The 27,105-nt window shown below is 37.9% G+C and overlaps 1 protein-coding gene across 2 annotated transcripts in view; it reads left to right on the top strand.

The window, feature by feature from the left end:
• The first annotated feature begins 2,503 nt into the window (after positions 1 to 2,503).
• Positions 2,504 to 27,105, top strand: part of Rab38 (RAB38, member RAS oncogene family) — a 59,460-nt gene continuing 34,858 nt past the window's right edge. The window contains exons 1-2 of one of the 2 annotated variants that reach the window (XM_013124682.3): positions 2,504 to 2,856; positions 25,940 to 26,220. In XM_013124682.3, coding sequence (XP_012980136.1) covers positions 2,655 to 2,856; positions 25,940 to 26,220 — 483 coding nt within the window. In that variant the 5' untranslated portion in view covers positions 2,504 to 2,654. The remainder of the gene's footprint in view (positions 2,857 to 25,939; positions 26,221 to 27,105) is intronic. The other variant, XM_005085369.4, reaches the window with a different exon arrangement.

The raw sequence follows: 27,105 nt of genomic DNA, 5'->3' as shown, positions 1-27,105 counted from the left end.
TGGAGAGTCACTGGGAAAAACCGGTTTCCCTGATGCAAATATGATGTTGAGATAGTGCCCTTACAGGTTCAGGGACCTAGTTAGATTTCACTAGACTGACTACTACTAGTCTGTATTTCCCATGCTACTTAAGTCCAGATGGTTTAAAAAGAAACTAAGAGTAATTTCTTCCTGTTGTGAGGAATTATCATAAGACCACAATGAATACCTCTGGAAACAAATTACACATGCCTAGTCAGAGTGCCTGATAACTCTGGTTGGGTACTGCACCTTAGGGGAACTTCTACTGCCACAGAGTCCAGGAAACAGACATGTTAGAGCTCCTTCCATGACACTAGACCTGTTTTTTAAGCCCCCCATTTTCATGAACATTGGCTCTAGAAATCCTGAGTTCTGCTCCACCTGTCCTAAATCATACATTTGAATGACTTATGTCGCAATACATTCCTAAACTGGAGAGATCAGATCAAGGTCAAGATGACACAGCTGGTATCTGGCTTGGGAAACAAACCGGGGCCTGCAAAAATGTTGAGGTAGATACAATAGTGAGGGATGGGCCATACTGTGTCTCAAATTTCTGCCTGTCTGCTTGTTTCTTCCATCATCTCTTGCCCACAACCAAGGTTTTTCATATTTAAAGAAGTATGGTTCAGGATCTGGCAAGGGTTTTATTTTTTTCAGAATATCAGGATTTGTTGATGTTAAAAAGGTGTAAGCACTTCCAGTTCCTATGGGCTTTTGCTGGGATGTGAAGATACAGTATTGGTCAATTCTGACAGCAGGCAGGTTGTTCCTCACACGTGTGTATATGTGTCAACTGTATATGTCAAACCAATGGATGATACTTACCTAAGCACTTCAACAAAATCAGAAGCCAGAATGGTTCTACATATCTTCCCTTATTGTTCCATTTGAACAAAGCTTCTGAAATTATCATGTAAGGAGAAACAAAGCTGAGGAACCAATCCCCATTGACAGAGCATAAAACTTCCCTGTCATTTTCCACTAAGAGCTGTCATTTATTCACATTTAATCAGCACCTACTACATGCATGAAAGTATATGTATGTATGTATATACACATGCACACACATGCTCCCTCTCCTGGTCATTCAAACATGACTGCTTTCTCTTTGTCTTGAACACCAAAGTTCAGACGTTTACACATTTCTGGTCTCCCAGGAAAGGCTCTCTCTCCTTCTGAGAGGCTGATGGAATTATGTAATTTCAGAGAACAGCAGAAAGACTTTGACCATAGCATGCTTTGCACTCACTATTTTATACAGATTGAATCTCATTTCTTATACTCTCTAGCTACATGGCACCTTAGGGAGGTGCCTGTCAATATTGCTTTCCCCATTTGCAATCACACACAAAACCTCATTTCATAAAGAAATGTAAAAGCAGGGCCTTCGACAGCTCAGTTGGTAGAGCAAAGGACTGCAGTGGATAAAGGAATATAAAGACAAAATAAGATCACTCAGTCCAAGCTCCCTTCCTTTCTGAGCACACTGGGTACAAAATGACCCATATTGACTAAGACTGGAGATCCCCAAACATCCGCATGTTCCTTTCCTCACTTCCTGAATCTCCTGGGGAGTATTCAACTATCCAAGGAGAAATTTCTGGCCTCCTTAAGCAAACAGCCAAACCCACACAGCGTTTCAACATTCTTTTTTCCTATTTTACTGGGTCTGTGATTATTTAAACATTTCCACAAGCTCAGGGCTTGCTGCATAGAGCACACCATTAAGTGAATGACTAAGAAAGAAGGTGTTTATACCTGCAGGACCAGGGTTCGAAACAGACGTTTTGTTTACACTACTGAGGTATATCGGGTTCTTGGGACTCCTCATTTGTTAAAGAGGAAGAATAATTACACTTATTTATAGGACTGTCAGATGAATAAGTGGCATATGTAAGAGGGATTATAAACATTTGCTGCTACTTATAATGATAAGACCTCACATGTGTAGTCGCTCAATAAAGGGGGGAGGCCTTAGGACGGGAGTGGAGGCTGAAAGTTTAGCAAGCCCTCAGCATTTCATCTCAGGGGCCATTAAGGTTATTAACCGTTTAATAGGTTTAAAGGTGCTAAGAGCATTACCACTGTCCAGCTGTACAGGCAAAGGGGCTCGAAGGATTTGTCCAGTGTCATTTAACTCCTGGCTCAACCTAAACCGAAGACTTGAGCTCCTGCTTTGGTATTTCTCATAGCCTCCCCAATCTCACACCACAGTGTGGGTGGCAGCAGGGTAGCCTCAGAAGCCTTTGGACACTCAGTTCTCCCCCAGGCAGAATATGGAAAACAAAACCCACAGCTTACAAGTTTGTGCCCTAGACGAAAGTTGGGAAAGATCTCTGCGAAAGGCACGCAGCACTGTGCAAATAAGAGCTGGAATTGGCAAAAGCACTCAGGTCCCTTAGCTTCCAGGGCTGGGAGTCACTCCTGTCTCCTCCCACTTTGGAGACCGCGGTGTAGGAAGGAGGATTAACCCCGGGGGAGGAGTTCCGCCCCAGTTCCCCAGCCTGCACCAGCACGCCCGGCCTTCCTTGGTGCCCACACTGCACGCCTGGGTCTCTGTCCTGCGCCCTAGCCCCGGCTACATTTCCCAGGGCAGGCTCCAGGCTCCGCAAGACCAGCGGGCCTCCAGGATGCAGACCCCGCACAAGGAGCACCTGTACAAGCTGCTGGTGATCGGAGACCTGGGTGTGGGCAAGACCAGCATCATCAAACGCTACGTGCACCAGAACTTCTCCTCTCACTACCGAGCCACCATTGGCGTGGACTTCGCGCTAAAGGTGCTCCACTGGGACGCGGAGACCGTGGTGCGCCTGCAGCTCTGGGACATTGCAGGTGAGCGCCTAGAGCAGCTCGCTCAAAGGGGAGGGGTTGGGGGAGTGGAGAGTGATTTTTCAGCTGCTTTCCAGTCCCAGGATCCAGGAGATCCAGATCACCAAAGTGGTCCACTCTAGGAAACTTTGGCTAGTGCCTTGGAAACCTATTTTCAAAGAATAGAAAGTGTTTTCTTCCTGTTGTTTTTGTTGGGTTTTTCACTAGCTGCAACTTGAAATAACTTTGCTCTCACCGAGTGCCATGGCTCCTGCTGACCCTTCCACTTTCTCCTGAGATTCCTGGGTGAGCATTCTGTGGCCAGGATGCAGGAGACCATAGTGGCATTCTGTTTCCATTCTAGTCTCTTTCTGGACACAAGTAGCCCCGATTCGGTCTAGTGTCCCACGTGGCCTTCATTCTGGCCAGCAGAGGGGAAGCCCCTAGGAAATTTAAGAGGGAGCAGGATTATCTCAGGTTAACTCTTCTTTCCCAATCTCGAATTTCAGGAATTTATTTTATCCCAAATTTCATTACCATGGTTACCTTTTCAGTCAAGAAAGTTTGAGATTGTTGATTTTGTATACAGCTAGGGCAAGCTATCTCTTCCCATACCATTCCTTTTTATGTCTGCCTCTCTCTCTATAGTCTCTCTCAGAAAGGAGACTATGAATGTGTTATAGGACAACTGGTTTTGTTTGTTTGGTTTTTTGTTTGTTTTGGTTTTGGTTTTTTTCCGAGATAGGGTCTCACCACCTAAATCTGACTGGCATGGAATTTGCTATGTAGAAGAAGCTGACTTCAAACTCATAGAGATCTGCTTCCTGCTGCCTCCCCAGTGTTGGAGATGGGGTGAGGATGGGTGGAATTATGATAATGTTCATAGTTTTTGCTTTTAAGATTTCTTGATTTGATCCTGGTGTAGTCTTTGAGAAATCTAAAAGGTGGTAAACAGTTTTATAGTGCTTGGTACCAGAATTTGATCAGCAGGTATAACAGCTCACAGGCACAGTGAAAACTAAGGCTGCAGCTTTTACTTCATTGAGTCCTACTTGTCTGCTTGTAACCTGGACATGCCTAGCCTCTTATTCTAGATGCTTAGTCACCTACCAGATCAGGAGCATCTCTGTTAAGATGCAAGGGGTTAGGTGGTGATGGCTCAGAATCTGCCTGCTTGCAAGTTTTATTTTATCTCCAATGAGATTCTCCACTGCAAATAGCCCTACTTAATCTCTATTCTTGGTAGGTGCTGGATCTAAAGTAAGCAATTTGTTTTTCAGAAAATATATTCTAGTGTATTTGACTGGAAATGTTCTGTGAGGACTTCAAAGAAGAATCAGGGATGAAAATTCCTAAAAGGGCATTTCTGGTCTTCTGTAACTTTGAGTGTTGACATGTCTTATGATAAAGTTAGTGTAGACAGGTTCATGGTTTGGAGTCTTTAGTGGGTTTAGACAAACATGAATTCTTGGCGACTTGAAGATGGCATCGATCAGAGGCTTCTGAAGTTTTCATTCCTAGTCTGTGTACTATGTTGTTTCGTGTTTAGTGTCTCAAGTGTCTTTTGGTTGCACTGGAGTTCCCAGGATCCCAGGTACTAGCACTAATTCCAAATTCAAGTAGCGTTATGTCTTCAGCCTTGCTAAATGTTTGTGACCTTTAGTTTCCTCTTCTAAATGGGAGGAAGAGAAAGGTATAACAGTTCTGAGCTTAAATTCTGGAATGGAATACCACCAGAGTGGATGGAATACTTCCTTCTGGATCTTGCTTTATTTCATATGTGTTATGTGATTATTGACAAATTCCCCCATTTCTTTCTTTCCCTTTCTTTATCAATAAACAAGGAGTGTGTTTTATTCCACCAAACAAGAGAATAAAGACAATAATGCCTATTATCTAGGAGTTCATTAAGTTACCACTGTTTGAACATTTTTACATATTAACAAGAGGAACATGGCATACATGTTGCAATTAATTCCTAATAAGATGCAGTTCCTATACTGAACATAAATCCTGTCCTCAGATGCCAGCATCATTTTTCAGTCTCTCCCATTTTGCAGCATAAAGTACTTTAAGTTCCAAGCTTGCTGCTGTCAGAAGCAATTTAGCTGCCAGAGTTGGGAATGCTTTTCTAAGACATAGTTTCAGACCCAACTTGTGGTGAAGACTGTAATCATAGAAGTTGGTGCAAGTAGGAAATCTGAAGGATCTGAGACCCATTCAGCAGGCCAAATGGTACTCTGTGGTAATGCCCAGTTCACTCTTTAGTAGCCTCAAGCTCAAATGCCCTGAACTGTTGAGTTAGAGGTTGAAAGCTCTTTTAGGTAAAAGCTACCTAGCGGGGACATAAGATGGTTGGAAAATAAATGTTTCAAGACATATCGGGGACCTATGGGTTATAAGGGGATGCAAAATCCAACCTCAAATCTCCACTCAGATTCAAATTAAGTTAGTATGCCCTCTAGTACAGCCAAGTCATAGGATGCCATCCCATTTTTCTAAACTATGTTGTGTATCTATAAAGAATGGGTAGCAGTGAAGCAAGTTTTAAGAATGTTCAGATTCTTTTTTTTCCACTTAAAAACTAAAACACTCTTTTATATGTATGGGTGTTTTGTCTGCATGTGTGTCTGTACACTACATGTGTTCAGTATCCATAGAAACCAGAGGCGAGCATTAGATCCTCTAGAACTTTACAGATAGTTGTGAGCTACCAAGTGGGTGCTGGGAATTTAATTTAGGTAATTCCTCTGCAAGAGCAGACAGGGATCATAACTGTTGAGTCATTTCTGTAGTCCCTCCCCTTATTTTGCTTTATTTTTGAGACCATGTAACTCAATTGAACTCACCGTGAAGCCAAAGATGATTTAAACTTCTTATCTTCTTGTATTTCCCAAGTGCTGAGATTGCATGTAATTGCCGTCACAATCAGTTTATGCAATATTGGAAATAAAATTAGGGGCCTTGTGCATATTAGGTAAATACTTTGCCCACTGAACTTAATCTTCAACATTGATACTATTGATGAGATGGAGAGAACTTACTCTGGCCCTGTAGGACATTAGCCTATTACAAAGGTTCTTCTTCTTCTTCTTCTTCTTCTTCTTCTTCTTCTTCTTCTTCTTCTTCTTCTTCTTCTTCTTCTTCTTCTTCTTCTTCTTCTTCTTCTTCTTCTTCTTCTTGTTCTTCTTGTTCTTGTTCTTCTTGTTCTTGTTCTTGTTCTTGTTCTTCTTGTTCTTCTTGTTCTTCTTGTTCTTCTTGTTCTTCTTCTTGTTCTTCTTCTTCTTCTTCTTCTTCTTCTTCTTCTTCTTCTTCTTCTTCTTCTTCTTCTTGTTCTTCTTGTTCTTGTTCTTCTTGTTCTTGTTCTTCTTGTTCTTGTTCTTGTTCTTGTTCTTCTTGTTCTTCTTGTTCTTGTTCTTGTTCTTGTTCTTGTTCTTGTTCTTGTTCTTCTTCTTCTTGTTCTTCTTCTTCTTCTTCTTCTTCTTCTTCTTCTTCTTCTTCTTCTTCTTCTTCTTCTTCTTCTTCCTCCTCCTCCTCCTTAGGTAGACTCTTTGTGTTTTATTTGTTTCAATGATACAAGGCCTTATTTATACAAAGGTTTCCAATGATATGTAACTTCTGGTCAATTTGACTAGCCAATCTGATTCTGAAATTCTCAAGATCTTATGGGGATTTGTGAAACAAGATAATAATATTTCCCAAACCACACAGGGAACAGTGTTCCTCCAGATCTGAGCAAGTCTACCATAAAGAAGCAACTGGGTCAACTCTGTTCAGATGTTCTTGGTAGAGTCAAAGATGTTGGTACTTTGCCCAAGTTGATCCTGTTAACAGTGGACAAGCAGGACTGTACCTGTTCTGTTTGATTTGAAATCATACTATTCTATGAAAGTCCACCAGTCTATGAGTACCTGGCAAGCAGTGGGAGCTTGTGAATAAAGTCTTCATCCTTTCTTTGGTTTGCAGATAATCCTAGGCTTCTTCCCTCTATCTTTATTTATTAAAAATATATTATTATATACAATAAATTTTGATTACACTTTACCCTCCCTTTCACCTCCTAGTTGTTCCCCACATTTCCCTTTCTTTGATTGTTAGGTAATCCTTTTATTCTTCCTATACACTTTTGGATGTCATTAGATACCAGTATGGAGAAAATGGAAATAAATGAATGAAAATTTTTTTGAAAATTTGGCCATTGGCTGAGATGTGAGTTTATATTCCCCCTTATCTATATACACCAACCAAGGAAAGAAAAAAGAGTTTACACATGAGACTTCTTTTCTTACTATTGTCCAAATCTGATACCACGTTAATACAAGTAGAGACATGGATAATTCTCTATGAAAGACCTGATATACTTTGGGACACAGCTTCAGGAATTGAGACAATTGTAGATCTAGCAGGTACAATCCCATAAGCATCTATTCTTATGGTTGTCCAAGGACATTTAATTTAATTACCTAGTGAAATAGCTGGCTATATGGGAGTGTCAGGATTTAAAACATGGCTGTTGTACAAGCTCCTCCCCACCTTTTCTAGCAACTTTGCTCTACTTCCTCTGGTTTAATAGTACAGTGCTTCAGATACATTCTATATGTGGTATTAATTATATATGGTGAAAATATAATAGTTGATATTGGTCAAGTCATGAAATCTTACTGGACCTCAGACATTCCACATATAGAATACAGTTATTTTATTTGTCTATGATATCACATTGGAAGTTGTGCTCTCATTCAGCCTCTCCCAACTTTAATATCATAGCCTCACCTTGGCTGCAGTGTAGGTAATATATGGTAGTTTCCCCTAAATTCCTTAATTGTGAGTCTTTTGACATAGAAGTTTGCTATCCTCTGCCTTGACTGTAAAATGAGGGTAGCAGAAGTTGTATCTGTTAGAGTTGTTATAAGAAATACCTGAGTTAATTCATGAACATTCCTGACACATAATAGGTACATTATTGTTTTTATTCTTATTATGAGCGTTGCCATTATTATAAACTACTTATCCATATATTTCCTGCTTAATCTTGATATAGATAAAGAAGTAGTTTCAAACTTATTTTATACTAGTAAAGATCAAGAATCAAAGAAGCAAGGACTTGTCCACAGAAGGGCAGAAATAATGCATTTTTTCTAACTCTCATGTTGTGAACTCAGCTGAAGGAAGGGTTTGGACTGGGCCATTTCCTTATTATTTATGTATAAAAATAATTATCTAATGAATTTTATAAGTTTTAAGTGTCTTGGCAAGGGATATAGATATATAGAAAAACCTAACTTTTGAAAACAAGTATGTCAACCCAAGTCAAAAATGAATTCAAGGATAGACTCATTTCTGCAGGGGAATTTGTTGCCTTGTTTTTATCCTGGATAATTATAGGTTTTCAGATCACTATGTAGAATAACATGTTGTGTGCTTACAGCTAAACAGAATGTACAGTAAGCAAATGTGGAGATATTCAATATTGTGCAAGAAACATAAAAACCGGAAGGAGCTTAAATTTAAATATGATTGTAAAACTGTGATTCTTCATTTATCAAAATCTATACAGTTTGCAGTAAAATGTCACTCGCTTGAAGGTCAAGTGGAAAACTATCTTCTTTGTGATTTTTCAATATATTAAATGGAGTGATAACCCATAAAAAGAAATTTTACAAAGTTACATCATCTTGTAAGTACTCCCCGAAACCATCCAGGCCCTTTTAGAGACAAAGTAGTTACGATTTGGAAGGGAGTAGTATTGGATTCTCAGGCCCATAGAACTTAATAATGGTAGAACTAATTCCATGTTTATTATTGGTGTAGTCTGGAGAATTAAAACCTTTTTTAACATTATATGTCTGATGTTATCTTAAGCACTGAGGTTTGGAGGTCATGGAATTGAATAGGCAAGAGGGAGCCTCAGATCAATTGCTAACAGTACATCTTTTTCCTGTAGTTCTGGGAATTGAACTCAGAACCTTATGAAGGCTATGCAAGGGATATACTATGGACCTACATTCTTAGGGTCTTTGACAATAATTTTAAAATTAAAACTGTCCTCCTGACTATCTATTGTGATATTTATATTTCAGTCATTTTTAACTCCTTGGCATTCCCTGTTTGGTCCAATGTTTATTGTCTCTATTCTTTTTTGACTATAGTTCCTACAGATCCATGTGATCATTTCTTTGTTTCCACATATCATAGTCCTTGCTAATATTTGACTCATTTGAAAAGCAACTCCCCCACGGAAATACCCCAATTGTTTCCTGTCAGTAGCTTCTTCCTCCTTTTGAGTCTCATGTGACTTCTTTTGTTTGTATTGCCCTGTAATACTTCTCTCACCAAGCCTTCTATTAAAGTTACCTTTAACTATTGTAGATATTCTTTGCAAGTTTCAGAAGACTCTGCCATGAGTTATTTGATATACAATTGAATTAGATGATCAGCAAAGAGGTAGAAAAGGAGAAATCTGGGTTACTTTTCCTACTGTAATAAGATATTCTAACAAAAGCAATGTAAGAGAGAAAGGGGCTTCTACCTCATAGTCTGTCATGGCAGGGAAGTCAAGACAGCAAAACCTGAAATATCATATTCACAGTCAGAAAGCAAAGAATAATAAATGCATGAATGTTAGTGCTTAGCTTGCTTTCTCCATTTTATACAGTCCAGGTATACACACACTTAAGATGGGTCTTCCTATGTAATTTAGCATAATCAAGATAATCTTCTGCAGGTGTGCCAAGGGGCCCTTCTCCCACTGTTTCTAGATTGTGTCATCTCAGAGAAAAATTAGGAAAAGCCCTAATTTTTTGAAGTAAATGGTCATGAATTTAAGAAGACTGAATAATTTTACATGTTTTATTATGGTTTTCTTGACTCTGTAATTTTTGTAGTATGTATTATACTGATGCATTAGTTAGCCTTTGTTCTCATGTTTATATTCAAATTTAACTTTTAATTAGTTTTCCAGCATAAAACTGCTCTCCCAGGAAGAATATGAACTTTCTTCTTTACTTCCTAAGTCTAATACAGACGAAATATTTACAGTGTAAGGGGAATTCCTAACTATTTCTGTCTAATTCATGGAGGGGGTGGATTTTAAAATAAATTGATTCAAAATCCTTGCTGAGACATCTGTTTTCCTCTGCAATACAATGTGTTATTAATAGCTCTATTTATTGTAGGTCAGGTATATTGTAGGCATATGCATCATTACTTTTATTGCTAACAATGAGCTTATCAGGACACTATTATTATAGAGAGACAAGAAAACTCTGCTTATTTAGGCTATAAAAATAAAACTTTTTGAAAGGCATACAGACAATGACTTCTGCTGAGTTATGATTTGTGATTTATCTGGCCACAACTCATACTTTCTAACTTTTCTATGCTAATGATTCCCAATATATAATAAGATGGTGCAACAATTTTCCAACTCATAGATTGTTTAAGTTTGACCCATAAAGTAAGCTAAGTTCTCTACGTTCATCATTGATGGAAACAGATGATTGACTGGGCTTAATAACAGTCATCTTCTTGTATGACTTTTAAGCTGGAAAGCTACAGTGCCTGAGGGGCAGAAGTCACTAATTTGAGAACAAAGTTAAGAATAGCTGTGTGGTATCTGAATAATGAATAACTCCTATGGTGACAGGAGGGTCTCTCTGTGGGTATGAATCTATGTATGTGCATTCTAAATGTAAGGAAAAGAGAGTGGTCTCTAGAGACTAAGACAGAAAATCTCATACCCTCAGTTCACCAAATTCTTAGTGTCAAATAATTTCTTATTATGCCCTTTAGTCAAATGAAATAACTAAAAATTCTGTTCCTTAAAAAGTTAACACCAAGCCAATTGGCAGTTTTGTACATGCCTTTAATCCTAGCACTCAGGATGCAGAGGCAGGCAGATCTTTGTGAGTTTGAAGCCAGCCTGGTCTACATAGTGAGTTGCAGGACAGCTACCCAGAACTGTTTCACAGAGAAAAAATTAATTGAAAAAATTAACATCAGTTGACTTAATAAGCACATGTTTGGGGTTAGGGATGTAACTCAGTTACCTACCACAATAAAGTTCTAGGTTTGGTCTTCAGCACAATGTAAAATCAGGCCTGATGATGTTTGCTTAAAATCTCAGCACTCCAGTGTTGACAGCATAAGTATCAAAACTTGGTCATCCTTTGCTATGTACCAAGTTCAAGGCCAGCCTGGACTACATGAGGCATGGGTATACACACATAAAAGTACCATCTAGCAAATAATTATCCATTTGAGAAAACAGTATAACTTATAAGAGAAAATCATTATTATTTAATTTTTTTGGTTTTTCGAGACAGGGGTTCTCTGTGGCTTTGGAGGCTGTCCTGGAACTCACTTTGTAGACCAGGCTGGCCTCGAACTCACAGAGATCCGCTTGCCTCTGCCTCCCGAGTGCTGGGATTAAAAACGTGCGCCACTAACGCCCAGCTATTATTTGATTTTTAGAAACTATAGTTGGGGATATGTGTCTTTGGTTATGGAGTGATCTCTTCAAACTTTGAGACAGAGAAGACCCACTAACCTCATATCCTGTTCGCTTTGATTTTTCACATGATTCTTGTTCTCTATGACACAAAATTTCCAAAATTGAACTACTCTAAGTTAATAGTTTCTGGTGTATTTGCTTGACCATAAATACTACTGTGTTTGCCCCAAGATTTTAAAATATCACATAGGTTTCCTGGGGGACATATTAGAACATTTCTGGGATGTGTTTGGGCAATTAGTATTCTAAAGGAATCTAGAAATCCTTCAGAAATCAAGATTTAGAAATTAAGATGGTATTTTTATATGTTACATATTAAATTGTCTTTAAAGGCTGCTGGTGAGCTACTATTTCAGATGCCAAGTAATTCTAAGATTGTTTCTCATTGGATGTATTGAACTTACTATTTCGTGAACATATTTTAGGTTGATTATATTTGTTGTATTAGAATTTAGTTAAAATTGTTGGTGTTTAATAATTTTAATGAAAGAAATCACAAGATTTTTAAAGTTAAGACCAGGGAAGGTAGTGTACACCTGTGATTCCAGCACTTGGCATATGAAGCATTAGGACCACAAATTCAAATCTAGCTTATATTACAGAACAAAAAGAAATTATGGAGTCATATTTTCTTTCACGTTTTGGCTCAGTTAAATATATAACAGATAACTTATTGATTATTGTTGGATAGATTCCAAAAATGTTAACTACCAAGAGACATTGAAACTAGAGACATTGATTACAGATACTCTAGAATGATGGGAGTGCCTGTGTAGTTGTGAGTTACAGGCAGGTTGAGACCTTTATGAAGAATATATTAGGAGCAGGAAGTAAACACACAAGTTCTAAGATTCTGCTCTATTCAGTCTACTCCTTTCCTTACTGGGGTTCCCTCTAACAAATGTAACAGTCACTTCTTTATATGAAATCCCTGTATTCCTAGTTTCATTATGTTATGTAAGCCTATTAGAAGCACACATTTAGAGCCTCTTATGGTCTATGTGCTATACAGACACGAATGCTGTGATTGAATAGTTGAATACATGGCTTGAGGAGTCTATGGTGGACACACTGTAGAGGCTTACAGAACATGAAAAATGCTACATACAGGTGCTGAGTTACATAGTGAGTCACTGCTATGGGAACTTACACACACACAAAAAAGATGAGTACAAAGGCAAATAAACAGTCATAGATTTTCCAGGAAGGCTGGGCTTGCATACAACCTTGAAGGCTGAGTGAGATTTGGTTAGGAGGAACATATGGAAGAGGTTATGTTATAGTGAGAGTAGGTCACCTTAAAGTGAAGCCTTCAATATCAGACACAGGACTTAGCAGAGACTAACTAACAAGACGTAGTTTGATTTGCTCTTAATAATTAGCACTTAGACGACCTCCAAATTCTCCCAAGGGACCAGAAGGCAAATGTTCATCTTTTAACAGACTTTCTGAACGTGTATTCCCAGTTTTGGACTATTCAAGCGTCTGCTCCCAGCCCACTAAGAAACGGGAACTAAGCTTCTCAATAGCCATGGGCCTGTGCCACTATATTTCAGTAAACCAAAATATGTTCATGTGTTTTGATGAAAAAGCAAAGCAAAGCAGCAGCAAATAAAAACCAACAAGATGTCCTAAGTAGTTTTTAACTGGACCCATACAACAACAACGTACCAGTTGCAGTGTTTCTTAGAAAATAAAATTGGATCTTTCACTGATTTCTAGATATCTTGGTTAGAAAGAAGGCACTTACTTTATTAAAATGGTATGAGTGCAAATCTTACAATTAAATTGTTGTTTTTCTTGAACATGACTATATGAATGAAATAGTTGTCTCAGCATATTTTCCCCCTTAAAAAGGGAATTTTAGGAGTTTAGTATTGGTTAGTTCAAAAATGTTGACAAGTGGACATATAGGGACACAATTTATAACTAATATGAGTATTGTATTTCCAAGTGTTCAGAATTTTTAAGACATTCCAGTATGTGATTATTTATGATAACACTTCCTTCCTATTAGAACAGTCTGAAGGAATTAACTTATATTGTTCAAAACCTGGTGTGGATCACACCACACATTAGCAGTCCAACTTGAAATTATGTACCTCAGCTCTAGGTTCTAGGCACATGAATATCTACAAGGGTTGATACTGAGACATAAGTGCTGTAGAAAGTGAATTTTGTAGTAGTACAAAGAAACTTAAAAAACAATAGGTTATATCTACAGCCCTGACTGCCTCCAGGAATTTCTCACTGTATATCCAACTACCTGTATAACATATTCTAGTTGCTGGAATAATTCCTAGAAAATAATAAGCATTAAAGTTTTTGTTTGTTTGTTGTTGCATGATGAGATAGATGACTTATTCCAGTTCAAGTAGAATGACAGTGAAGAATATACAGTCATGTTTAAGACTTGGTAAGCCTATACTTGTCTGTTGGGAGGGAGGTGCAGAATTGGGATTATTAGTTAGCTTTGCTGCCACTGTGACAAACTATCTGAGGGACAAATACTAAAAGTAATAAGGTTTATTTATTTATTTATTTTTCTTTGCTAAGTTTCTTCCTGGACCTTCTTTTTTTATATATATCATTTTTTATTTTAATTTTAAATAGCTTGTTTTACATGTCAATCCCAGTTCCCTCTCCCTCCCCTCCTCCCGCACTCCCCTTCCCCCCCCAGCCTCCCACCCTATTGCCAATTCCTTCCACATAGGGGATATCTAGAGTCTGTCATTTCACTCCAGGTAGGGTCTAGGCATTCCCCCTAAGAGTCCAGGCTGAGAGAGCATCCCTCTTTGTGCTATGGGCACACAATGACTGTTTGTATTCCAGGGATAGACACTGATCCACTGCTCAAGGCCCCTTAGGTTGCCCAGGCCTTCTCACTGACACTCACATTTGGGGGAATCCAGATCAGTCCCATGTTAGCCTCCCCGCTGTCAGTCTGGGGTCCAAGAGCTCTCCCCTGTTCAGATCAGCTGTCTCTGCTGGTTTTGCCAGCCCATTCTTTGCCAATTTGCTCATCACTCCTCTCTCTCTGCCACTGGGTTCCTTGGGTTCAGTTCAGTGTTTAACTGTGTGTTTGCCTCTGCTTCCATCAGCCACTGGATCAAGGCTCCCAGATGGTTATAGACATCTAGTTCACTATCAGGAATGGGCATTCGAGGTGGTCTCTCCACTATTACTTAGCTTGCCAATTGGTGTTATCCCTTTAGATCACTGGAGGTCACTCTGGTGCCTGATTCGTCTTCTAACCTATGATTCCCTCTTCCCCCTAATCTACCCCCACCCACTCAACTTCCTGTTCCCCCATGACCTACTCTGTCTTTCTCTTCTCCCCCTCTCTTCTTCCCAGCTCCCACTCCCCCTTACCCCTCACCGTGTTCCCCATCCATTCAGAGGATCTTGTCTCAATCCTCTTCTCTTGGGTACTATGCATATATGCATATCTTTTAGGTTCTTCCCTGTTTCCTGTACTCTCTAGAAACCATATATGAGTGAGTACATACAATGTTTGTCTTTTTGTGACTGGGTTACCTCACTCAGGATGGCTTCCTCCAGTGCCATCCATTTACCTGCGAATTTTAAGATTCCATTGTTTTTTTCTGCTGAGTAATACTCCATTGTGTAAATGTACCACATTTTCTCCACCCACTCTTCAGTTGAGGGGCATCTAGGTTGCTTCCAGGTTCTGGCTATTACAAATAATGCTGCTATGAACATAGTGGAGCAGATGCCCTTTTTGTATGAATTTGCCTCAGTAATAAGGTTTATTTTTATTATCTCTTTGCACATAGGAAAAAAAGAGAGAAAAATAATACACACATACACACACACACACACACACACACACACCATATAAATATGAAACCTCAAAGCCCACTCCCAGTGACACACTTTCTCCAACTTGATTACAACTCCTCCAACAAGGTCACACCTACTCCAAGAACATAACAACACACACTACACAGTCTTAGTCACTATTGCATTGCTATAAAAAGATACCATGACTGAAGCAGCTCTTGTGAAATAAAGCATTGAATTTGGGGCCTGTTTACAGTTTCAGAGTTTTAGTTCATTATCATGGCAGGGAGCTTGGTGGCAGGAAGGCATGGTACTGGAGAAGTAGCTGAGAATTTTACATCCTGATTCACAAGTAAAGAAAGACTAGTCCTAACATGGGTTTTTGACACCTTGAAGTCCACCTCCAGTGACACGCTTCCTCTAACAAGACTACAACTCCTCCAACAAGGTCACGCCTACTCCAACAAGACCACACATGCACACTTGCTAATCTTTCTCAATAGTGCTATACCCTGGTAACTTAGCATTCAAATATGTGAGCATATGGAGGCTAATTTAATCCAAAGCACCAATGTATATATGAAGAGTGTCAGGGGAAGCCCCACAGACAAAGTGATTTAGCACTTCTCGCAAGGTCCCATCTTTGTTCATTGTGAAATCATCATGGCCTGTATGAAAGCAGTATCTTCATGATCCAACCCCCCTCAGCTAGAGTAAAGCTCAAGCTTTCAGTACTTGAGCCTTTTGAGGAAACACTTTCTAATCAATCACAACATGGAGTTTCTCTTTCACTCAGTATGTGAATCTTATTGAACTTTCATCATTCAGAGTTCAAAATTGGTCATGGGGCTGATAGAAATTTGATCACAGTTGTGTATCAGCTGGTAGTGTTTCAGGGGTGATTAGAAGAGGTTGGTACTGAGTATAATCTATGCCTAAATGAGGAAAATAGTGATTAATAGATACCTTTCTGTAACTGGCATATCGGGGGAAACTAATGAGTATATTAGAGATCAGAATCTACCCATCAGATGATCGTTGAGGCGCCTAAGAACAAGAAAACTTTCACAAGGTGTCATGTATTTTAGTATGTGGGTTTCCCCAAACCTTCAGAACAAGCTTACTCTTTTAACTGCTCAGTGTTCTTTTCACTGCAGCAGGGATCGTATAATTTGGCTGTTTTCTTTCAGAGCATTGCAAAATAACTATATTTACTTTTGATTCTTGTATTGGTTTCCAACTTTTCACACACTAGTCTTATAAATAGAGAGAACATGTTTATGGCCTTATTAGGTCTTATAATTGGACCATAACTCCCCCAAATGCACTATTTATAGCAAATTCATCACAAGTGATGATTCCTTAAGGATGAGAATGTCTACAATAGTATAACCTTCTAGTTTGAAACTTATTTAAAGACATATGTTCATGAACTTGTTAGAATAATGTTGATTTTTCTCCTCCAATGAACACTTATTAGTTACTAGAAATGAGAGTTCATTATAGACTAAGTATGCCAGTAGTGGCTTGTGAATATATACTGACGTATGTAGAAAAAAAATGAAACCTTAAACTCGATTTATTTTCATCCTCTTATCTGATGCTCTCACTGTGTCCAAAAGATGAAGAAATCACCCTCAAGCTTTACAACATCAAAGCATAACTAACCTGTTCTCTGAGATTTTCAATGACATAAGAGAGGTTGGAGCATGAATACACACATAATAAGTGATCCTGAAGTGTCAAAAGGCAATGGTGTATGCCTGAGGAGGTGGTTCAAAGAGTAAGAGTGCTTGCTGTGCAAACACAGGCCCCAAGTTCAAATCCCTAGTGCTCATATAAAAGCTGCTGAAGTCTCTTAGGGAGATGCATCTTCCAGTGACTGGGCCATAGAGCATTTTGAACAAAATGAGATAAATTTGTAAAAATAGATGGAGACAAAATATGCACAACATTATGTATAGTGTTAATGGAAATATTTTTCTTAAATATGTGTGAATAATGAAGAACTAAAGTGACCCAGAATAAGTTTAAGAGTTTCCTTATGTAAGTAGTTTATAAAGTTTATAATAAACTTAGAGTTATAAGACTAGGGTATACATTAATGTCACCTAGAGGGTATTTGCAAGTGGAGTTCTCTGGGCTTCACGCAAAATACTTCTCTAAAGAGTGTAGGACATAATAGGTGTTCTATAGATATTTCAGATTACTTAAAAATGAAATTGTTGGAAGACCTGTAATGGTAGAGTTACACACACACACACACACACACACACACACACACACACACACACACACACACACACATATATATATGAGAGAAAGTGATGAGGAACAGAAAGGACCTGCCGAGGGTTCAGGTCATGGTCATTGTGGCAAATTCAATGGATAGGAAGTGACAGTTAAGCGACACTTCAGAATGGAATTTGGGGTGCATATTAGAGACTCTTTGGATGGGAAAATAGAGTATGTTGGAAGATAGTCTGAAGATTCATTATGGGTGGTTGTGTCAGTGATGCTGTGAATCAGATAGTGAGCACAGGGATGGCAGGAGTTGACCAACTTGGGCACCTGCTGTATCAATTGCTTGTCTCCTTGCTGTGATGAAATACCTGACCAAAGCAATTTAAGGTTCTTTCATTGCACCCATGTCCATGACATGTGGTTCACATCAGCACATAGGGTGGCAGGAGCAGGAGGTGGCTGGTCACATTGCCGTCAAACTCGGGAAACAGAGAATACCAGTATTCATCACACTTTCTCCTTCTCCTTTCATACTAGAACCCTCCCTCATGTTATGATGCTGCCCTTAGTTAAGGCTGGTCTTTTTACCCACCTTATTCAGATAAGTCCTCACAGGCAAGCCTAGGTACTTGTATCATGGACAATTCCAGTTCCTGTGAAGTTAGTCATAGTGACTCTAACACCTGCCGGATTTCCACAAACAATAGGGAATGTAGTTTGCAGTAAACAGTCAGAAAACTGAGTCCCATTAAGGTGAACAGACTAATCTGAAGTCACAAACTGGTGGGTTAGAGTCAATTGGCTAAAAGTATCTGCTTACTTTTGGCAATTCTGCGTACTTCTTCAATTAAGTCCTCCTCATCTGGAAGTGTCTATAAGAATATGGAGACCAGGTTTGTGCAGATGGAGTGCACCAAATAGTCAAAAATAGACTAAGGACCAAACAGTTAAAATTTCTTTACTATGTTAAAAACTTAATAGAAATATGATCCAAAACTTAGTTTTTAGAATTTTGGATCACAGCTTAAGACCAAACATTATTACAAGTACTTTAAGCAGAGACAAAAAAGTGAATAAAATCTTACTCTCCCTAATTCTGTCTGGTAGTGATTGCTGGAGGCAGAGACTAATAAGGGGTGGATTTTTATTTTATCAGCTCAAACCTTTATTGATATCAAATCATAAAGTTCATAAAGTTATATAAATCAGAATAGAAGTAGGTAAGGTATGCATCACTTTTCTTAGAGAGAAAAAAATACTGAAAATGCAAAGTACTTAGGAAAATGCATGCCAGTATAATCTCAAAAACATCTTGCATAAATTTCAAACACAAGATTATGTACTGGTGAAGTTTAATATAAATTAATAAATGTTTTGTAGATTATAACCTACTATACTTTTGTATAAGTTTTATGTCTGTTAAAGAGACTCAATGCTTGGCTGTTCCTAGTGAGAACATCTATGGTACTGATTGTTATAGTAAGAGGAAACCTCAATTGCTAATTGATGGAGGAGGGCCTGGCCTACTGTGGGCAGTACTACCTGATCTGTGTGCAAGTGGACCCAGACTGTATAAAATGGCAGCAGATTTGGGGCCTTAAAGCAAGTCAGTAAGGAACATTTCTCTGTGATCTCTGCTTTAGTTACTGACTCCAGATTCCTGCCTTTACTTCCTGTCTTGACTTTCCTTGAGGATTAACATGTAAACCAAATAAACCCTTTTCCTCTGGGTTAATTTTGTTAGTGTTTTATCACAGCAACAGAAAACAAATAAGAATGCTAATTATTAAGTGAAAATACCATTAAATACACATTATGGTTGTGATATTTGTAAATATTTTTCCTGAGCTTGTGACACCAAGGAAATCATTTCAGGCTGTTAGAAAACAGAGCCAAGGTTTGACTAAATCTTAGAAAACAAGCAACTGGGGGCTTTAGCGATCAGCCTTAGCAATTTCATTTATCACTGAAGAAAACAGATGCAGAGAGAGAAACATTTTTTACGGCTATCTTGTTTTGTTTAAGATCACTGGTGATTAAATTAAGGCCCATGTAATAAAAGTTTTTACAATTTCACATCTCTCAAAGTTGGGAGTAGCATCATAAGCCATGTCCGTATTACGATGCCGTGTATTTAGAGGTTATAAAGGAAGTGTTGTTCCATTCAGTGAAGTGGGCCATTTTCACCAGAAGAACCAAATACAACTTTCCTTGCTTATGAAACCTCCCATGTTCAGCAGCCTTATAAAAAAAGTGGCATAGAATTAAGTTGCTGTGCAATAAATATGTGTTGAGTGGGTACTGTTAAGACAGAGATGGGATTTAAATTATAGTCTTTGCTTTGCTTTAAAGCAAATTTACTCAGAGTGGACAAGTCTCTATTTTACCTACAAGTGGGCACTCGCTGAGAGTCACATGATTCTCACTTTTAGCAAGAAGTAGCAGGGAGGCCTGTCAGCTGACAGAGGAAGGATAAGATGTGAGAGCCAGAAATGCTCTGGTCTGCCTGTGACCCCTTTCTGGAATGTCAAAAATACAGACTTTCCCAGTGGCTTGCCCCAGTGACCTCCACATACAAAGATCTTTTCTTTCTAATAACTAGTTGCCTTCCCCTTGTTTCTGATGCATTTACTCACACACTCGCACAAGCGCACAGTCCTTTTAAAATGCCAGTCAGGGTAAAATACCCTATGTTGCTTTTGGACATTCAGAATATGATCCTTGTCCATATGTTAAAGTGTAAAATCTTCCTTTTGAGGAGCCACCTACATTGCAAACCCCTGGACAGGCAGATCGTTGGATAACCCATGACTGCCCTTCATCTGGTTAGATCTCCAGACAGATCATAAGACATTCTTAACAAGCGTAGAGGCCTCAGCGTCCTGAATGATCACACAAGGCTTTTTTCCCTTTTGTCCTGAAATGTCATGCCCCACCCTGAACAGTATCAAAGGAGATCATTATTTGTATCATGCACCAAAAAAAAAAAAAAAAAGAAGGGGTCATTTGGGGAAAAGGAAAGTTCATCAGTGGGTTGTGTGTCATATGAAAAAGGTTTTACCCCTTTTCATTGACTAGATGACTGTGAGAAACAGCTTTAAATTTCTGTGTGGAGCAACATATGCAAGAAAAATCTGATTGTCATGTGCTGGTCCTGATGCAATGATGCTCTCCAGCACACATTTATGAACAGACGTTTGTTTACTAAGGCAATAGTCATCAAGTTCCATCCCTTCCCATGATGTCCTTAGGAAAGCATACTTTCTGTAATACCAATCCGGAAAAAATCTACAAAGCATTCATTATTTCTTGCTAAAATTCACCAGCACAAAATCTTTAGTTTATCTAAAGTTGGCATTCGTTTTCCTAAAGACATTGTATTTTCAATATTTTATTCCTTATAAGAAAAGTGATGCATACCTGTTTTGTGCTGGTTTATATAATTTTATGACTCAGTGTAAATAAAGATTTAGTGTTCATAAAATGAAAATCCATCCTTCGTTAGCCCCTGCTTATAGAAATCACTAGTGGACCTAATTAGTGGAAATAGGATTTTGCTTACTTTTTATCTCTGCTGAAGTACCTATAATAGGGGTTTGTCTTAAATTCTGATCTAAACTCTGTTTTTAGAACCTATATCGTATTTCTATTATATTTTCGACAATTAAAGAAACTCTAACTGTGGAATGCTTAGTCTATGTTAATGCATTCTATCTGCACAAAATTGGTCTTCATATTCTTAGAGACACTTTCTAGATGAGGAGGGCTTGATTGAGAACGTGTAAGAGACTTGCCGGTCCTCACTAGGAATATTTTCAGAGAAAAACTGCTTCTGGCTGACTGCAACTAATTCCCAAACCAATCTCTATTCTTTAAAAGGAAACAATTTTCTTCAATATCAAGGTTTTTCCTTTGTCTAATTGATTGTAGACTCCTTAATGGAGAGAATGTTTGGTTCGCTTTTGTATTGTAGGGACATAGACCAGAGACTGGCAGAGATTCTACAGCTGTCAAGCAAATGTCTGTAAAATTGGATTGAGTTGGCTCTTTCTAGAACATAAATCTGGAGTCGAGTTAGCTCAAGAGTGTGGTTTAGAAGCTGAAAGTGCTTGATGTTAGTGGATAACATGGGTTTGGATTCAGGCAGCTGAGGTTTGAATTCTGCATTTGGAAGCAAACTACACAGACATTCCAATTCTCGATTTTCTCATTTTAAACTGCAGACAATGGTTGGGAGCATAGTCCTATGATAGAGTGCTTACTAATACTTACTAATACTCCTGAGATCCTGAATTTGATCCTAATCTCCACACGAAACTAACAGCGAGGATAATAATTATATTTTCATGCTCATTTGTATAAATTATATTTCAGATGGGCAGTAAACATACAGAATATGCTAACTAGTTTTATTATGTTTGACAGAAATGGATTTTGGATGTCTCTTTATAATACTACATATTTTAATTGCTGATCTGCCTTTCCACTAGAATATAAACTCCCCAAAACAGAGATTTTTCGTGGTAACACCATGCCTAGCAAGTGTTCAGAGCATTCTTGCCCAATACAATGACCTATATTAATTCACATATTCTCTATTGACATCATATATTGTAGCAGTCATGTAAGAAGTTAGCTCTTTTTAATAAAATTAAAAATTAGTATGTAAAGTAATGAACTTCATTATTGCTTATTAGTTGAATGTTGTTTTTAATCCATGAGTTGGTCTATTTCTTTCAATAAATGAGTTGAGCCTGCTTTTCAGGTTGGTACTGAGAGAGATTTGATGTTTTCATGGTTTTCTTTGGCTCTTGGTTCTTCCACTGTTCATTTTGGGGTTCTCTGCTTTACAGTGTTGTACATGGTTGCTCCCTTACCAGTTCTCCATCTTTGATCTACTCCTGAAACAAATGGTATTATTGCTAGTGTGCTCACTGATGAGTCTGTGTTTCTTCTTTCACTGAGTAGTCTCCTGTTTTAAAGTAGTTTGCACTTTTGGCTCAGCTGTCGTAATCAACTTAATTTGTGCTTATCTTGAAATAGTTTTGAATTGTCTGTCAATTTTAAGGGTGACTTTCTTGTATATAACAACTTTGGTGGGTTTATTTTTTACTTTGGGGACTTAAAGCATAGTATTTCATGCTTACATAGCTTTTCTTTTAATAATTAAAACTATATTGTAAAGGATTTGCAAATAAAGGACAGTATGCGGCCAGGCAGTGGTGGTGCACACCTTTAATCCTAGCACTCGGGAGGCAGAGGCAAGCGGATCTTTGTGAGTCTCCAGAGTGAGTTCCAGGGCAGTGTCCAAAGCTACACAGAGAAACTCTTTCTGAAAACAACCAATAGAAAACAGAAAAAGACAAAATGCAATGAGATTAGTCAGATACAAAACATATGTCTCAATGAACATATTAGAATAATATTATAATAGCAGTTTTGAAGAAATGGAGCTTCACACTGAGTTTTAAGGTTGTTGATATGAGGGGTGATGTTATTCTGATATATTCGTCGATGTAATGAGTTGATATTTTTAACTAACAGTTTCAATGATCCTTTGTTCTTGGTAACTGACGTTTTAGCAGGTATGTGGTAGTGGTTTCTTCTCTAGTCATGTCTATTTGGATGTTCTAAATGCCTCTTGCATTTAAATATCTCTCTAGGTATAAGAAATTTTCTGTTATAACTATTGAATATATTTTCTATTCCTCTAGGCTTTACCTGGTCCACTTTGTACCTCATGGATTCTTAGATTCTGTATCTTGGACATATGCCATAATTCTTGGTAGTTTTGGTCACATTCACTAATTTTATCTTACAGAAGTCTGAATTTGTTATATTCCCAACTTTGTCTTTTGTTCCTGAATAGGATTTTCTGCTTGGGATTCTCTGTTGGACATACTTCCCACTGTTCTTTTTTTGATTGATTTGTTCTTTCATTTCCAAAAGGTGCTTGGTTTTCTTTTTAGAGTTTCAATATTCTTTTCTGAAATTGTCTTCTGAATACTTGATATTTGAATTTCTTCTCCAAGTTACTGTTGTATCTACTTCAGTCCCTTCCTTGTCTAGGTTCTGATTACCTTACTTCATTAATCTCCTTACTTGAGTTCTCCTTATAGTTACTGATCCTTTTTAAATGTAGGAATCTTAGCTCCTCTCTAGTGTTTCTTGAATCTCATTATCTTTTGTTTCTAGTACTAAGGAGTCGGGAGCTAGTGGAAGTGTCAGAGTGGATTGTTTCATACACTTGTGTTTCATGCTTCTGTTAAAATAGAGGTATTCTCAGTTTTTATTTTTCCCTATTCTTTCCATTGTTTTTAATTTTCATTTTATTTTTATGTTAGTTCTCTGGTGAGATGTCTTTACTTAGGTTTATGTTCTATCATGCTGGTTAGAGGGCTAACCAGCCACAGTCACAGATTTAATAACAATCTCAATCTTAATGTTTAGTAGAAGATAATTTGTTCTCCTGCTTAAGTCCTGATAGAGTTCAGAGACAGTGCCTCAAGGGTACTTGTTAAGAGATTGTGTTTTGTAATGCCTTTAGAGGTAAGGACACCAGTATTTAAGACTGATGTGAGGACAGAATGTAGGAGAGGGAAAGATAGAATAAAAAGAAGGAAATTATATGAAATAGAGTTAAAAGAATTACTAGGGAAAATATTTCAGAGTAAGAATAGAGAACAGAAGGACAGTCATAAAATCTTAAAAGCAACTGAGATCCAGGTTAAAACACAACAACAAAAACAATTAACTTATAAAAGTGTAAATAATGTTGATGATGATGATAATAATACTAGCTCCTCAGTGAAATAGAAGAAGGCATTGTGAGTATATTTGGGAGGACATGGCTTCTCCTTCACCTTGTATTGGCTTTTGAATCAGTCTTCATAAGTGGATAGGAAAGATTTATAGTGTCAATAATTCAAACAAGTTATGTCAATTTGTCCTTGCAAGTGAGAAAAAAATTATGTGGCCGAAGTTCACTTTTTATCAGAATTCCCAGTCTGTGACACTTGCTATCAAATTACAACTTTGTCTCTGATGTTTTGAAGATCATTCTTTCTATGAGAACTTCCTGTGATTGAGGCTGTGAAGGAGTTTGGAAGACCTGCTTGCCCATGTTGACCTTTTATGGAGTTGTCTGAATACCATACCAAGTTCCATATCTTGTCTAGGCCATAGCAGGAGTATAGGTTGAAGATTATTGAGAAGTTTTAACTTCAGGTTCCACACTTGTGATGCTATCTCCTGTCTGTGATGCTTTTAGCTTTGCTGCACCCATCAGGACATTGCACTAAGTTCTGCTTCTAACTTCCTGTGAGCTTTGAAGCTCATACGGGCAATGGGAAGGAGTGGCTGTGAGAGTGTTGAGTTCCTCTCGGCTTAAAAACCTGCACCACACTTCCTGTACCTCTGAAGCTGGTTGTAGTCTGGGCAGTTTTCACTGAAAACTACATCTACCCTCAGGTTTCTGAAACCTGGATTGCCTCTTCCTCTTACATTGATGGTTGACAATAACCCCGCTTTCCAAGCAACTATCGCTGAATTTGTCAGGGTATATACTGGCAGTGTGGCTTGGCTGGAGTGCTGGTTTTACTACTGCTGTATGGAAAAAAAACATTTTCATTTATTTCTGTTTTCCTTAGGTCTTTCCTTTATAAGAACAGGATCTATTGCATTTTATATTAACATTTCTTATTACAGTCTCACAGACACAGCTTCTTGCTTTTGTTTTTTGTTTTGTTTTGGTTCTTTTTCTGATTGTTTTTAGAGACAGGGTTTCTCAGTGCAACAGCTCTGACTGTCCTGTAACTTCTTTGTGACAAGACTGGCCTCAAACTCTTAGATATTCACCTGCCTCTACCTCCTGAGATTAAAGGTGTGAGTCACCACTAATAGACTTAGACAGTTTCTAATCTGTCAATTTACCCTGAGCTTCAAAGAAGACCACATGTAATTACTGAATATTTGAAATGTAGCTAACTACTATGACTTGTGGATTGAATTTTAAATTTTATTCAGCTTTAATTGATTTAATCTAAATAATCACACAATCTACTGGGGTACTATACAAGCAGAGTTACAGAATATTACACACTACATAGTACTTTCTCAATAACTCACAGTTTTATCGCAGTTATTTTGTATGCATGTGTGTGAACACATAAACACACATACACACAAATAAACAAACACACATACTATAGCACATTTGTGGAGGGCAAGAGTAAGCTGCAGGAGTTGTTTTTCTCTGTGTACCATGGGAGGATCTGGGAATTAAACTCATGTTTTTAGGCTAATCAGTAAGAATCTTTAACTTCCAAGTCATCTCACAGGCACAGTATACAAAACACCATTTTTTTGATGAAAGATTTCCTTCTGGCTGTAAAGATTAAATAACACTATTACATAATTTTTATTTGTCCACTATTTAAAGCTTAGAAATAGAACTCTCTATTGCATCATCTTCTCATTTTGGAGGCCCCATGAATCTCTAGTGTAATGTATAATTATTATCTAAACTCTGTCTCATTTTGGTGATAGGTCAAGAAAGATTTGGAAACATGACAAGAGTCTATTACCGAGAAGCTATGGGAGCATTTATTGTCTTCGATGTCACCAGGCCAGCCACATTTGAGGCAGTTGCAAAATGGAAAAATGATTTGGACTCAAAGTTAACTCTCCCTAATGGTAAACCAGTGTCAGTGGTTTTGTTGGCCAACAAATGTGACCAGGGGAAGGATGTGCTTATGAACAATGGACTCAAGATGGACCAGTTCTGCAAGGAGCACGGTTTCGTGGGATGGTTTGAAACTTCAGCCAAGGTAATGCCACATTAAACAATAAGTTTAATAGAGTAAGATCCATAAAGATTCTGACACATAACCATTATCATTATCATAGAATACTGTGATGTTTCTGTCCAATGATAAGCAAGTTTGCTAATTCCTTTATGCTCTGTTTCTTAGTAAGGTAATGAATGGACAAGAAAGAAATTATTATATACTATTTAAGATAATTATGAATAAGAAAACAAAACCATTTATACATGGCCACACTGATCATAGTTTATAACTGCACAACTTTTGTGAGCTCACTATACACAAGTGCATTCACCTGCATGCCGGGAGTTACAATTTGTCATATGAATAAAGAAATGACTATAATATAGGACCACCATATTGAGAGTACTAGAATAATAGGGTAAGAGAAAGAATAGTACAAATGTGGGGTACATAGAATAGCTCCGTACTTCTGACTCTCCTGGGACATTGATAAGTACTAAGAAGTGGGAACCTAGGCAAGGCTGGAAGACCCAGGCTCCTTTGTGGCACAAAAAGGCATTGCACTTCAAATGTGCCTTACACTAATCTCTGAGTTGTTATTGCTTTTCTACTCTAACTCTCAGTTCCCTTTATGGTTTATATTTTAAATAGTAATCTTAAAAGAAAATATCTTTTGGGGTAAATTTGTTTAATTCATTTCACTTTTAATTGACATATAATACACAGATGTTTGCCTTGATTCATTAATTCATCTGATCATAATCAAAGTAGGGCACTTAGCATATTCATCAACATTGCTGTATTTTTCTGAAGTTTTCTGTGTGAATTTAAATATATCTTTTAGATTATTAGGATTTCAATATATATAGTTTTGCCACCGCTGTTCTATTTTTGTTAATTAGTACAAAACAAATATTTAGATAT

Source organism: Mesocricetus auratus, unplaced genomic scaffold, assembly GCF_017639785.1.
Source record: "Mesocricetus auratus isolate SY011 unplaced genomic scaffold, BCM_Maur_2.0 Super-Scaffold_4256, whole genome shotgun sequence".
NCBI classification, from domain to species: Eukaryota; Metazoa; Chordata; class Mammalia; order Rodentia; family Cricetidae; genus Mesocricetus; species Mesocricetus auratus.
This window is presented reverse-complemented; position numbering and strand designations above follow the sequence as displayed.